At 36.4% G+C, this 14,549-nt stretch overlaps 1 protein-coding gene across 4 annotated transcripts in view; it reads left to right on the forward strand.

Moving 5' to 3' along the window:
• PDGFD (platelet derived growth factor D) overlaps positions 1-14,549 on the forward strand; it is a 256,110-nt gene that overhangs the window by 215,905 nt on the left and 25,656 nt on the right. For all 4 annotated transcript variants that reach the window (XM_019716793.2, XM_019716792.2, XM_019716795.2 and 1 more), the window contains exons 4-5: positions 2,713-2,775; positions 6,539-6,737. In XM_019716793.2, coding sequence (XP_019572352.1) covers positions 2,713-2,775; positions 6,539-6,737 — 262 coding nt within the window. The remainder of the gene's footprint in view (positions 1-2,712; positions 2,776-6,538; positions 6,738-14,549) is intronic.

The following is a 14,549-nucleotide window of genomic DNA, read 5'->3' on the forward strand; positions in this document are numbered from 1 at the left end:
TCATAGTAAGGATAGATTTAGAAGGTAAAATTGCTATGTTCCTTCCCCTGACAAGATTCTCCTTTCAAGGCTAAAATTTGGAGTTTCTGTGTTTTGTTCTTATAAGGGAAATCATTCTTTTTCGTAATCTCATTTTAAATATGTCATAAATAATGACAGATTTTGAAACAACATTAAAAAAGTTTGGTTTCTTTTAAATGTCTAATATTCCTGTTGCTAAGAGAAGATAAATTTACATTTTATCTGGACTTTAATGAAATCCTTTATCACTTACGCCTATTGAAGTTTCTGACTAGAATCCTCTAGCTGAGACAGTGAAGAAACTGAAAGTTCTTTGTGTAACATTTGTCAAGGTGCATTTACATGGAAGGCCTGTTATACTTAAAATGCTTAACAAAGTATGTTTTATCATATTTCTTCATTGTAAGAAAATGAAGTAAACTGAAGTCACAGAATTTAGTAAGGGAAGATATAATATATAAATAACTAAGGATACTTTGAAAGATATCGTCTTAGACTCTTCCACCAATACTCTGCTTTATGTCTTTCCTACTTTTCTATTAACTCCCCCTTTGGACACTGTTCCATCTAAGCCAGCTGTAATGATGTGAAAGATTACCGCACAGTTTGTACTCAGAGATGAGCTCTGATGGTCCTAGCTTTGCCAGAAGATGGCTATATAGTACAGAGTACACCATCAATCTCTCTGAGAACTGGTTTTCTAATCATTAAAATGAAGAGACTGGACTAGAGAATTCTAAAATTCTTTCTAGTTCCAAGATTTTAAGATTATCCCTCTTTTGATTTTTACACATGGTCAACATAATCCATTACTTGCTTTAATTGCTATTTTTGTACTGATGATTTCTAAATCTACATCTCAAGTGCAAGTCTCTATTACGAGGTCCATTCTCATATAGCAAATGGCCTCCTAAACATCTCTACCTGGATATTTCATAGGCACCTCAAACACTCTATGTCAGCTCAAGAGTCACCTTCTAATGTAAATTTTTTCCAAGCTCAATTCCTCCCAAGGTAGAATTTTCTACTACCTTCCATGCTATTTTGATTAGTCTTGTATCAGAGCAACCACATGGGTTTATTGCACCTACTTATTTACATGTTTACATTTTGAACTCTTTGAGGGTAGGGATAGTTTCTCATTTCCTTGTGATTCTACCCTCAGCTTAGAATGTGTCACATAGTAGGTGATTAACAAATAATGAATGAGCGAAAATGAAAATTCTGTGCTCTGAGGATTTTCATGTCTATCTTATGCAGCATTTATCATCCAACCAATAGTCTCTTCAAGACATAGAGAAGTCATGGGCTTTCTTACCCAGTTTCACCTGCTCACTGACTTATGAAAACTCATAAATTCCAACCTTCATTTGTTTGCATATCCTTCTCCTGTGGGAATTCAGTGTCGTTTTCATATGCATCCTACCTTTCAGAGTGCAGAGACCACATTTTCTCTTTCTTTCCTATCTTCCATAAGGTTGAGATTATAATAATGATTTCTAGTCAGTTTTCAATAGGTGCCCATTTCTTGAACCCCACATTTGACTCAATTCTGTCTTACAACTAAAATTTTCTTCAGCAGAGACATTTATATATAAACCAGTCTCATCATGAGTAATTAACAAATGTACTTCCAGCTCCTCAAAGTATTAATGAAATTTAGTCCTGATACTTAGCTCTTGTTCAGTAAGTATACTCTGGTAAATAAGTATTTAGATTCGAGCAGCTGGATTTTTCTCAGCAATACATTAAAATACCTCCTCCTCCCTGGGTCAGGCTGGAAGAAATTAACCAAGATAATTAATGTTAGCAAGATCAAAAAGCCACGTGTAACTTGTAAAAATGGTACAATCAGCTCTTTCCATTACGTTTTTTAAACTTAATGGTGCTAGAGTAACATGAAAAATCACACACAAGTTAGAGAGAAGTTTACCTTTTAAGAGAAGTTTGTTTCTCTGAGGTCCATTGCTAGATATCACATATCCTTTATGGCTTCTCTGAGATAAATAGCTTTCTCAGGTCTGCCTTTTACCTTTTTTCCTCCAGTGGGCAGTATTCTGTCACACCCATAGTTATTTTCTTCCTCCTTCATTCTTCCTGACTTTTCTTAAGAGAGTTAGGAAGAGCCCTTTGTCAGTTAATTTATCTTTGGAAAGATCACTGATGTTGTAGATGAGCTCAGAGGGAAGGATTGAACATGGTGCAGAACCTAGTTCAAACCAAACAAACGTTAATATCGATAGTAATTATTATTACCCTTTAAGCACTTTATTAATTGCTAGTTATAGTTATGTAATTAATATATTCAATTCTCAAAACAACCCTGTAATTTAAACATCCCATACCAGCCTTTTACAGGTGAGGAAGAGAAAGATTGGAGAGGTTAGGTAGATTACCTAAGATCACACAGCCTGTAGATGGCTAAGTTAATATTTGAACTGCTGTCTGCATATTTTCCATTTCACCGTTGCTTATATGTAAATGTGAATGCAGTTGTCCATGTCTTGAGTCAGAAAGGTTCTTGAGGAAAGGTGTTTAAACAAATGATGGCCTGTTCAGCAGGAATGCAGCCTCTAGTCCTGTTGTCACTTAGTTGGAAGAAGATTCAGATGTCTGTGATGTTGAAATTGTGCATGTAATAAATTGAACAGAGGTTTGACTGACTCACATGGATGTTTGTTTGCCTTCTAGGAAGATTTCCAACCCGCAGCAGCCTCGGAGACCAACTGGGAGTCAGTCACAAGCTCTATCTCAGTAAGTAATTTATTTTTCTGTTGCCAGTGAAAAACACTGATGGAGTAGCAAGGTCAACCCAGAACAACGTCAACTGCATTAAGAACCTATGGCTTCACCAAAAGCCAGCTTTCAAGCATGATGTATACTTTTGTTTAATTTAGATCACAGTAGGCTATGTCAGATGCCCTTTTTCCTCTTTCAGAAAGTTTTCAGGAAATGCCAGTATTCATTGTAGGAACACGAGGTAGACAATGGCTAAAGTCTATATCAATTTCAAGGCAGAACGTTCCAACTGAAGGACTGTCCAGACATATCAAATATTTCAGACTGGTCCATGGCCCAAACTCAAGTGGGGAAATCGTTTTTTCAATATTCCAGGGAAAGCTGTTAACGTTTGCATTTTCAAGGATCTTTTCAGACGTGAAGAATCCCAATGTTTACAATAAGATAACTTAAGTGCAAACCAGGCATGTGTTCTATTTGAGTTGGAAATAAAACATAACTCATGCTGAAATTGTAAAAATGGTTCATGCCCCTGTTTTTTCTCTAACTTAAGTCATTTCACAGTATTCTGTCTACTTTTCTACTTTGTATAGAAAGAACAGACCTTGTTTCATCCAGTGCTGTGGGTAGTACTTATGCAACAATAAAATACAAGATAATAAATACAGTTGTTCATTAAAAGGTCAAGAGCATGGAGAAAGCTTGTCCATGGTTCTAAAGTGGGTCGTTGTGGCTGAGTTGTTGTTTTGTTTTCCAAAAGTGATGTGCTATTTTTTGCTCTGGGGGATTTTTTGTTTTTTAATTCTCTCATATGACAGGATTTCCTCAGCTATGGATTTTGTGATGATTTAGTTCACCTGATTGTGGCTGCTGGACAGGAACAACATGATCTGAATCCAGAGGTCATTGAGATCTCTGATAGTGATATTAAGAGTGTTTTATTTGTTTGGTTTTGACAGCCCAGAATGCATGCTCTGAACGTAGCTAAGTGTAAGTAATCATTGTCAGGCAGGTGAAAATTAAAATCTGGGAGGCTAGGCAGGAGACCTGGACAGTGAGCAGCCTGAGACCAACAATTCAAGGTAGATACCAGAGGCAGCCTTTGCAACCAGGACCTAGTGTGCTATTCTGCCAAGAGATCCTCCAGCTTCTAAAGCTTCTTAGACGTGATAGTTCAGGGTTGTCTATTCATCCTTACTGGAAGTGCAGAAATAACACGCTTTAGCTTTTATCCTGTAAAAGGACCCTTGGCTAATTCAGGATAATCCAGGTCCTCTAAAAGAAAGGGATTATCCCATCCATTTGGAGTGTCTGTGGAAGGAAGCAGAAACCTGGGTCCATATTCATTGGAAACTCTTCTGGATTGAGTTCCAAGTCCAGGTTCTGATTAGTACTTTAGGAAGACCCAAGAGATGTGACTTCTTTCATCAGCATTCTGTTTTTCAAGAACCTTCTGGAGGAGGAGCAAGGGAATTTGGACCTACTATTAACTTCTGTACAAACCATACTTTGTTTTTGTTGAAAGAGGTTTACAGTCCTCACAGCATTTTTTTTTTTTTTGCAAATTATAATTTTAAAGCAGTTAAGTTAGCTTTAGAATTTATTTTTGTAAACATATAACAAAAGGTGAATGAGATCAAATTTACAGTGCAGTTGAAGTAGGCACACCCAATTAGTTCTCTCTCAAAAACATTTTTTATAATAATTACCTCAGAAACAAAACTGTCCTCATGGGTTTATTAGGTCATCTAATCACTCATAAATATTATTTTTACCATCACCAGTGTTTCTGTCAACTGTCCTGAATCAAAACTTGAAAACAGCAGTACAGCTCATACATAAGGATAATTAATTGTACATTTTATCTGTAGTTTGGGATTCCTCTTCAGACTAACGTTAAAAGAAATTAAATCCCTGCCCCCACCCCACCCCACCTCACCCTACCCCTCAGGGATGAAGAGCCCCTTCACAGCTTTCTCCTGAAGAGTTATCTGGGTACATACTACCTTCTAGGCACAGTTAGGAGCAACCCCAGGAAATGTCTTGCCAGAAGTTCCCCAGAGCCATTGTAAGAACCTTTGCTTGTGTAGGTATGGTTTGATTGATATCCCTGCTTTAATTTTTAAATCCAAGGGAAGGATTTTAATTTCAAAGCTTTTATATTCTGCCGTGACATAACTTTGGCCAGCTCATTTTGATTTTTTGGATCTTAGACCCACATTATTGCGATACAAGATTAATTATAAATCATCTGCTGAATATGAGCTAGGTAGACAGGAGATTCTCCAGACAATACAATTTAAATGGGAATTTGGAATTTTGGTGCAGACTCTAAGTATTATCCATCGTTAGCATTTGATGGCAAGAGGGATGTGAAAGACAGAAATGAGTGCTTCAATCAAGGTTCAGCTTATGTCACACACACACACACACACACACACACACACACACACACACACACACAGCCTTAGTTTAAAGAGTTGGCCTGGCAGCTTCACCAGCAGTCTGTCTCATGTCTCACACCCTACTCCCCAAACAAACCCTATTTTACCCCCTACAGGACATATTTGAAAACTGCTTCTAAATGACCCATTGGGAGGTTAATGCTTTTACACACTTAGTTTTGCTAAATGGGGATCATTCCTGTCAGAGAAAGTCATCATCCGATCACTTACGGACCTTGATTGGTTAAAAAGAAAAGAACATTACCTGAGAGTGAGAATAGAAATGTGAATTTTGTTGTCTGCGCCTCTGTGGTGCACATTATTTCTCAATAGACTACTGCAGTTAAGTTCAGGGAACACAAGTTTATGTTATTTTCCATTTTCTTGTAATGATAGGAGATATTTGTCCTTAGGGGGATCTTATTTGTTTGACAGTTTCTTTAAAGATATTTAGAAATCATTCGAGACTGTGTGCTCTCTATTTCCTTGTTAATGGGTCATGAATTTTTACAGAGATGTTTGAATCATGGCTCATTTATCTCTAGATTGTACAAGGGTTAGTGAAGTAAGTGCTTGGGAACTTATGTAGGGATATATTCCATGGCAAAATACATAATCCCTTCCAGACTTTCAATGCTGTTTAAATGGGGCACCCATTTAAAAAGTGTTTCTGACAATGTTTTAATGGCAACTGGGATTACGAGCAAGCTACAGCACTTAAAAGAAAAAAAAGAAAAATACATATGCTTCCCATGTGACTCTTCCACTCTTAAGAGAGCCAGTTTCATGGCTAATTACCCTTGTTGACAGTAAATAAGCTGGTTAAAGTGCCAAATTTTATCAGGATGTCTCCAGAGTAGATTCAAACCCTGCTCACACAACATTTACAGTGCTAGGTGACCGGAGAGGAGGCACGGAGACTAAACATGGAAAAATGAAACAGATTATACAAAATTTGCATGGAAGGAGTTCAGAATTTAATTGTTCATCATTAGTTGTTGATATGGATATGGGTGATTTGGGACACTGAACCAAGAAATTGGATGACTTAATTTTAATATTTCCATTTAGACTAGAATGTCTTTTTTTTAATGATTACAATTCAGATGAAGTGGAAGGTTTATGATCTGTCTGGTTTTGATTTAAAAAGAAGTGAATAACTCTCATTTACCAATTAGTTACTGTTATTTAGGAATAGTTCTATCGCATGATATTTATGCATATGATATCTTATCATCAGAATCCTTCTTCTGTGTCTTCCGCATAGCGGTATGACTGTTGTGTTTCATAGCAATGGCTTTTTCTGAGTACACTGAGCTGTATGTCACTCTTAGGGAGTATCCTATCACTCTCCATCAGTAACGGATCCCACTCTCACTGCGGATGCTCTGGACAAAACAATTGCAGAATTTGATACTGTGGAAGATCTGCTCAAGCACTTCAATCCTGAATCATGGCAAGAAGATCTTGAGAATTTGTATTTGGACACTCCTCATTATCGAGGCAGATCATACCACGACAGGAAGTCAAAAGGTAAGAACAGAACACTGGAGGTTCTTCATAAGCAGATAGGAGTATTAAGAGTGATAATAAGTAAGCATTCGCAATACAATATATTTAATTCATTTAATTCAGATTATCATTATCAGTGCATTATCCCACATCTTTTTCACAGCACCTTCATATGAACTTCTGTGTTTTTCCCAAACTGGGTTGTTTGTATGGGACTATGAGCAGTTTAGATTCAGTCAAAGATCTGCCATAGTTTGGAGCTAGAAAATACCTTATAAAATTATTTGGACGACCTTCATGTTTCTAGGCAAGGCATTATTAGCCCCACTCTACACTGTGGAGGTAACCAAAGTCAGGGGAAATAAATAATTTGCCTAAGCCTATATGCCAATGGAGAGGAAATGAGGATCATGGAGTCTTGTGTCCAGTGGCAATACTTGTGTAATAGTCTACTGAGCCTCTCTGATAAATATTAATTTAGCCCAGGACTCAGTGTTGGCAGAGAGGCTCCTGATAAAGCAATGGACAAAATGCATTGTAGATTTCAACTCTATTCATTCAATGTCCGTTCTACAAACTTCTTAGGAGGATCTACTATGTGTTTGGAGATTTGGGTTGTTTGTGGGATGTAGAAGTCTGGAATAGTTTGGAGGGCACACATTCAATTTGAAATAATGAAAGGAGAAGAGAGAAACATTTAGGCAGAGAAAACATCATAAGCTAAAACAATCATCCTTAAATTCTTAAAAAATAAACATCCTAGTTCTACATCTGAGTGATATGATCTTACGATGAGAATATTCATTTGAATGTTTAATTCAAATTAATAGAAAAATAACTTGTAATTTCCTCTTAATGAATAAAACTATAATTTATAGGCTGTTATATCCTTGTTTTATTTGATAAAATTTGTTACCATTAAATTTTTCTCTAGAAGTCTTGTAAGACTGACTTACATCATAAATGTGAAATCATTTAGCTAAAATACTGCTTGTTTCCTATACTTTGTAATATCAGGCCTACTTTTAACAACTGTGAACCTGGGCGGCTTTAGCAAATTATGTTGGTCAGCAGAACCTATTAGAACATTTGGACTGAGGTGACTGATGAGTTAACTCCTGCCTGGGTCTGCTGCTTATGGTTTAGGTGATAATCTTACAGACTTAAAATGCACAGCTAAGGGGGACAAGAGAGTCACCAGTGGCCCTAATGTTATGAAGATATTCCATGTGCAGATCACTGTAATTCTCAAACTGAATCTCCCCAGGCATCAGATTCAATTGAACTTGAAGGAGAAATTGCTTTTCTGTAAGGCATTTCTGTCTTTGGATCTCTATTAGGTCAATTTGAAGGAAAATGAAATATTCACAATGTTTTGAAAACCCAATAAAAATATTAAAAGTGGTATTGGAAAAAGAAATGATAAAATATGACTCTACCAAGTATCTAAGCACTACAGTTATTCAAGGGGCTGCCCTTTTTGGCACCTATTCCTTACTTATTTTTATTTTTTGGAAATATTAAAATTTAAAAATTCCTTAAATTCATTACTTTTCCCCCATAATTATGTTGCATTCGAGGCAGGATGTCTGGGTTCCGATCCGAACCCTGCCACTTACAAGTTTTGTGATTTTTCAGAAAGTCATTGATCCTTCCTGAGCCTCAGTTTCCTCATTGGCAATGTGTATGTGATAATACCTACTTCCAGGAATTGTTAGTAGTGCCATCCAAAGCACCTGGCACCTAGTACTTATTTGAGAAGTGTTAGCTAGCTATAGCTGCTTAGAAGTCTGAAGTATGTTTGCATCACTTCTTTGGTGAAGCCTTCCTTGTCCCTTGTCCTATCCCTTTGAAGCCTGTCACCCCAAACAAAGGTCAGAGTACTTGGATGTCACAACATTTATATGTCCTACTGCTGCGTTATTCTTGTACCTTTGTGTTTTCTCCAAGAGTATTAAGATCCTACAACTTGAGAGTATCAACTCTGGCTGAATATTAAATCACCTGAGGATCTTTAAAAAACTACAAATGCCTAGTTTCCTAGACACTGACTCAGAATCTCTGAAGGTGGGGCTGGAGCTGATGTTATTTTATGGCTCACAGGAGATTGGGATCAATCTTTAGAGGCTTCCAGAGTTGAGAGCCACAGTTTTTATAAACTGTTCATCCTATATGTTCAGCACTGGGCATAGTCTCTGACACATTTTAGGTGCTCAATTAATGTTTGTGGAATTGATGATATTAGTAATCCAGCATTAGTATATTTCTAAGGTTTACAGAAACCCACCCCATAGACTAAGGAGTATAGCTTTATTAAGAATGCCTTTGATTATTGAAACAACCTTGCAAGAGCATTCAAGGTGACATTCTACTTTTTTTCTGACAGAGAAAACATTTCTCTCCTCCATTGGCTTATTTTTTAATTTTGTTGAGGACACGTTGTACTGTTTTCCAGAGTGGCTGCATCATTTTACATTTCCACTAGCTATGCACGAGGGCTCCAGTTTCTTTTTTTGTTTGTTTGTTTCTTTTTTAAAAAATTTATTGAGGTGATAATTGTCAGTAAAATTACATAGATTTCAGGTGTACAATTCTGTATTACATCATCTATAAATCCCATTGTGTGTTCACCATCCAGAGTCAGTTCTTCCATCACCATATATTTGATCCCCCTTACCCTCATCTCCCACACCCACCCCTCTTACCTTCTGGTAACCACTAAACTATTGTCTGTGTCTATGAGTTTTTGTTTCTTACTTCTTTGTCTTGTTCTTTTGTTGTTTTTGGTTTATATACCACAGATCAGTGAAATCATATGGTTCTCTGCTTTTTCTGTCTAACTTATTTCGCTTAGCATTATACTCTCAAGATCCATCCCTGTTGTCACAAATGTTCCGATATCATCTTTTCTTACCACTGAACAGTATTCCATTGTGTATATATACCACGATTTCTTTATCCATTCATCTATCGAAGGACATTTTGGTTGTTTCCATGTCTTGGCCACCGTAAATAAAGCTGCAATGAACATTGGAGCACACGTGTCTTTATGGATAAATGTTTTCAGATTTTTGGGTAGATACCCAGGACAGGGATTGCTGGGTCATATGGTAATTCTATTTGTAATTTTTTGAGGAACCTCCACACTGCCTTCCATAATGGCTGCACCAGTCTGCATTCCACTAACAATGTATGAGGGTTTCTTTTTCTCCACAGCCTCTCCAACACTTGGTACTATTTGTCTTGTTGATGATAGCCATTTTAACTGGGGTGATGTGATATCTCATTGTGGTTTTTATTTGCATTTCTCTGATGATTAGTGATGTTGAGCATTTTTTCATATGTCTATTTGCCATTTGTATGTCCTCTTTGGAGAAATGTCTCTTCAGGTCCTCTGCCCATTTTTCAATTGGGTTGTTTGTTTTTTTGTTGAGTTGCATGAGTTCCATGTGTGTTTTGGATATTAGCCCACGATTGGAGGCACTGTTTGCAAAAATCTTCTCCCATTCAGTTGGTTGCCTCTTTATTTTGTCGATGGTTTCTTTTGCTGTGCAGAAGCTTTTAAGTTTCATATAGTCCCATTTGTTTATTTTAGCTTTTACTTCCATTGCCTTTGGAGTCAAATTCATAAAATGCTCTTTGAACCCAAGGTCCATAAGTTTAGTACCTATGTTTTCTTCTATGCAGTTTATTGTGTCAGGTCTTATGCTTAAGTCTTTGATCCATTTTGAATTAATTTTGGTACATGGTGACAGATAGCAGTCCAGTTTCATTCTTTTGCACGTGGCTATCCAATTCTCCCAGCACCATTTATTGAAGAGGCTGTCTTTGCTCCATTGTATGTTTTTAGCTTCTTTGTCAAAAATTATCTGTCCATATTTATGTGGTTTTATTTCTGGGTTCTCAATTCTATTCCATTGGTCTATGTGTCTGTTTTTCTGCCAATACCATGCTGTTTTGATTATTGTAGCCCTGTAGTACAAGCTAAAGTCAGAGAGTGTGATACCTCCAGTATTGTTCTTTTTTCTTAAGATTGCTGTGGCTATTTGGGGTCTTTTGTGGTTCCAAACAAATCTGATGATTTTTTATTCTATTTCTTTAAAAAGTGCCATTGGGATTTTGATGGGGATTGCATTAAATCTGTACATTGCTTTGGGTAATATGGCCATTTTAACTATGTTGATTCTTCCAGTCCATGAGCACAGAATGTCTTTCCATTTCTTTGTGTCTTCTCCAATGACTTTCAAAAATGTCTTATAGTTTTCAGCACATAGGCCCTTCACATCCTTGGTTAAGTTTATTCCTAGATATTTTATTCTTTTTGCTGCAATTGCAAAAGGAACTGTTTTTCATATTTATTTGTCTGAGATTTCATTGTTAGTATATAGGAAGGCAATGGACTTTTGTGCATTGATTTTGTAGCCAGCAACTTTACTGTATTCGTTGATTGTTTCTAATAGCTTTTTGGTGGAGTCTTTAGGGTTTTCTATATATAGCATCATGTCATCTGCAAAGAGTGATAATTTAACTTCTTCATTCCCAATTAGGATGCCTTTTATTTCTTTCTCTTGCCTGATTGCTCTGGCGAGGACTTCCAACACTATGTTGAAAAGCAGAGGTGATAGGGGACAGCCCTGTCATGTTCCTGAACGTAGAGCAAAGGGCTTCAGTTTTTCACCATTAATTATGAGATTAGCAGAGGGTTTGTCATATATGGCCTTTATTATGTAAAGGTATTTTCCTTCTATACCTATTTTGTTAAGTGTTTTAATCATAAATGGATGTTGTATCTTGTCAAATGCTTTTCCTGCATCAATTGATATAATCATATGATTTTTGTCCTTTATTTTGTTTATGTGATGTATCACATTGATGGATTTGTGGATGTTAAACCATCCTTGTGCCCCGGGGATGAACCCCACTTGGTCGTGATGAATAATCTTTTTAATGCATTGTTGTATTCGATTTGCTAGAATTTTGTTTAGGATTTTTGCATCTGTATTCATCAGAGATATTGGTCTGTAGTTTTCTATTTTTGTGTTGTCCTTACCAGGTTTTGGTATCAGGGTAATGTTGGCCTCATAAAATGAGTTAGGCAATGCTGTCTCTTCTTCAATTTTTTTGAAAGAGTTTGAGCAGGATTGGTATTAGATCCTCTTTGAAGGTTTGGTAGAATTCACTAGTGAAGCCATCCTGTCCCGGACTTTTGCTTTTGGGAAGGTTTTGGATGACTGATTCAATTTCGTTACTGGTGATCGGTCTGTTTAGATTTTCCAGTTCTTCATGGTTCAGCCTTGGAAGGCTATATGTTTCTAAGAACTTGTCCATTTCTTCTAGGTTATTGAATTTGGTGGCATATAGTCCTTCATAGTATTCTTGGATGATCCTTTGTATTTCTGTGGTGTCCGTGATAACTTCCCCTTTTTCATTTCTGATTTTGATAATTAGTGTCTTCTCTCTTTTTATCTTAGTGAGTCTAGACAAGGGTTTGTCAATTTTGTTAATCTTTTCAAAGAACCAGCTCTTTGTCACATTATATTTTCTATTGTCATTCTGTTCTCTATTTCATTTAGTTCTGCTCTGATTTTTGTTATTCCCTTTCTTCTGCTGACCTTGGGTTTTACTTGTTCTTCTTTTTCTAGTTCTTTAAGGTGTAACATGAGGTTATTTATTTGGGATTTTTCTTGTTTCTTGAGATAGGCCTGTAATGATATAAATTTCCCTCTTAAAACTGCTTTGCTGCATCCCAAAAATTTTGGTAGGGTGTATTTTCATTGTCATTTGTTTCTATGTATCTTTTGATCTCTCCTCTAATTTCTTCTTTGACCCAGTCGTTCTTTAAAAGTATGTTGTTTAATCTCCATGTATTTGTGTTTTTTCCTGCTTTCTTTTTGAAGTTGATATCCAATTTCAAAGCCTTGTGATCAGAGAATATGCTTGGTATGATTTCAATCTTCTTAAATTTGCTGAGGCTGATTTTATGTCCCAATATATGGTCTATCCTTGAGAATGTTCCATGTACACTAGAAAAGAATGTATAGTCTGATGTTTTAGGATGAAGTGCTCTATAAATGTCAATTATGTCCATTTCATCTAATGTGTCATTTAGGGCTGCTATTTCATTATTTATTTTCTGTTTGGATGATCTATCCATAGCTGTCAATGATGTATTTAAGTCCCCTAGTATAATTGTGTTTTGGTCAATTTCTCCCTTTAGTTCTGTTAGTAGTTGCTTGGTATATTTTGGTGCTCCCTGATTGGGGGCATAAATATTGATGACTGTTATGTCTTCTTGTTGTATAGTCCGCTTTACCATTATGAAATGTCCATCTTTGTCTCTTGTTATCTTTTTCACCTGAAGTCTGTTTCATCTGATATCATTATGGCTACACCTGATTTTCTCTGGGTACCATTTGCTTGGAGTGTCAATTTCCACCCTTTCACTTTGAGTCTATGCTTGTCCTTGTAGCTGAGATGTGTCTCTTGGAGACAGCATATAGTTGGGTTTAGTTTTTGATCCAGTCTGCTACTCTGGGCCTTTTATTGGTGAGGTCAGTCCATTTACATTTAGGGTGATTATTGATATGTGAGGATTTCCTGTCATTCTATCTTTAGTTTTCTGGTAATGCTGTGTCTCCATTGTTTCTTTGCCTTTTTGTTGTTGTCTATTATTTCTGTGTGGTGGTATTCTATGATGTTTCCCTCTGTTTCTTCTTTTATTACAGTATATATTTCAGTTCTGGATTTTTTTGAGTGGTTACCCTTAAGTTTATGTAAAAGAAAGTTTGATATTTAGAGTATTCCATTTTCTTCAGCACGCTTACTTTCTCCATTCCCATATTCCGGTTCAGGCCTTTACTCTCCCCCTTTTTATGTTTTGGTTGCCACAAATTGTCCCTGTTGATGGTGGTCGAATAGCCTCCTTTAGTATTTCTTGTAGTGCAGGTCATGTATTAAAAAATTCCCTCAGCTTCTGTATGTCTGGAAAGGTCTTTATTCCTCCTTCATATCTAAAGGATATCTTTGCTGGATATATTATTCTTGGCTCATCATTTCTCTCTTTCAATAGTTTGAATATTTGGTTCCATTCCCTCCTGGCTTGTAGAGTTTCTGCTGAAAAATCTGATGATAGTCTAATGGGCTTTCCTTTGTAGGTTACCATGTTCTTTTCCCTGGCTGCCTTGAGGATTCTTTCTTTGTCATTGATTTTTGACAGCTTCAATACAATGTGCCTTGGAGAAGGCCTGTTGGGATTGAGGTAATTAGGTGTTCTATTTGCTTCTTGGATTCGAGAATCCAGTTCTGTCCACAAGTTTGGGAAGTTTTCATCAACAATTTGTTTGAATATATTCTCTGTTCCCTTCTCTCTTTCTTCTCCTTCTGTTATGCCCATTATTTTCATATTGCTTTTTCTGATGGAGTCAGAAAGTTCTTGTAGAGTTCTTTCATTTCTTTTAAGTCTCAAGACTCTTTCTTCTTCCATCTGTGTAGTTTCCAGGTTTCTATCTTCGATGTCACTGATTCTTTCCTCCATCTGGTCAGCTCTACTACCTAAACTGGTTATTTCATTCTTAATTTCTTCTATTGAGTTCTTAATTTCCAGAAATTCTATTTGGTTCTTTTTTTAAATTTCAATCTCTTTTGTAAAATGCTCAAGTTGTTCTTTGATTATGTTTCTGAGTTCATTAAACTGCCTTTCTGTGTTTTCTTGCATCTCATTGGGTTTTTTCAGAACTGCAATCTTGAATTCTCTGTCATTTAAGTCATATATTTCCATATCTTTAAGTTCCTTTTCTGGAGACTTTTCACTTTCTTTCTGAGCTGTCTTGTTGC

The sequence above is a fragment of the Rhinolophus sinicus genome, linkage group LG06 (genome assembly GCF_036562045.2).
Source record: "Rhinolophus sinicus isolate RSC01 linkage group LG06, ASM3656204v1, whole genome shotgun sequence".
Taxonomy (NCBI): domain Eukaryota; kingdom Metazoa; phylum Chordata; class Mammalia; order Chiroptera; family Rhinolophidae; genus Rhinolophus; species Rhinolophus sinicus.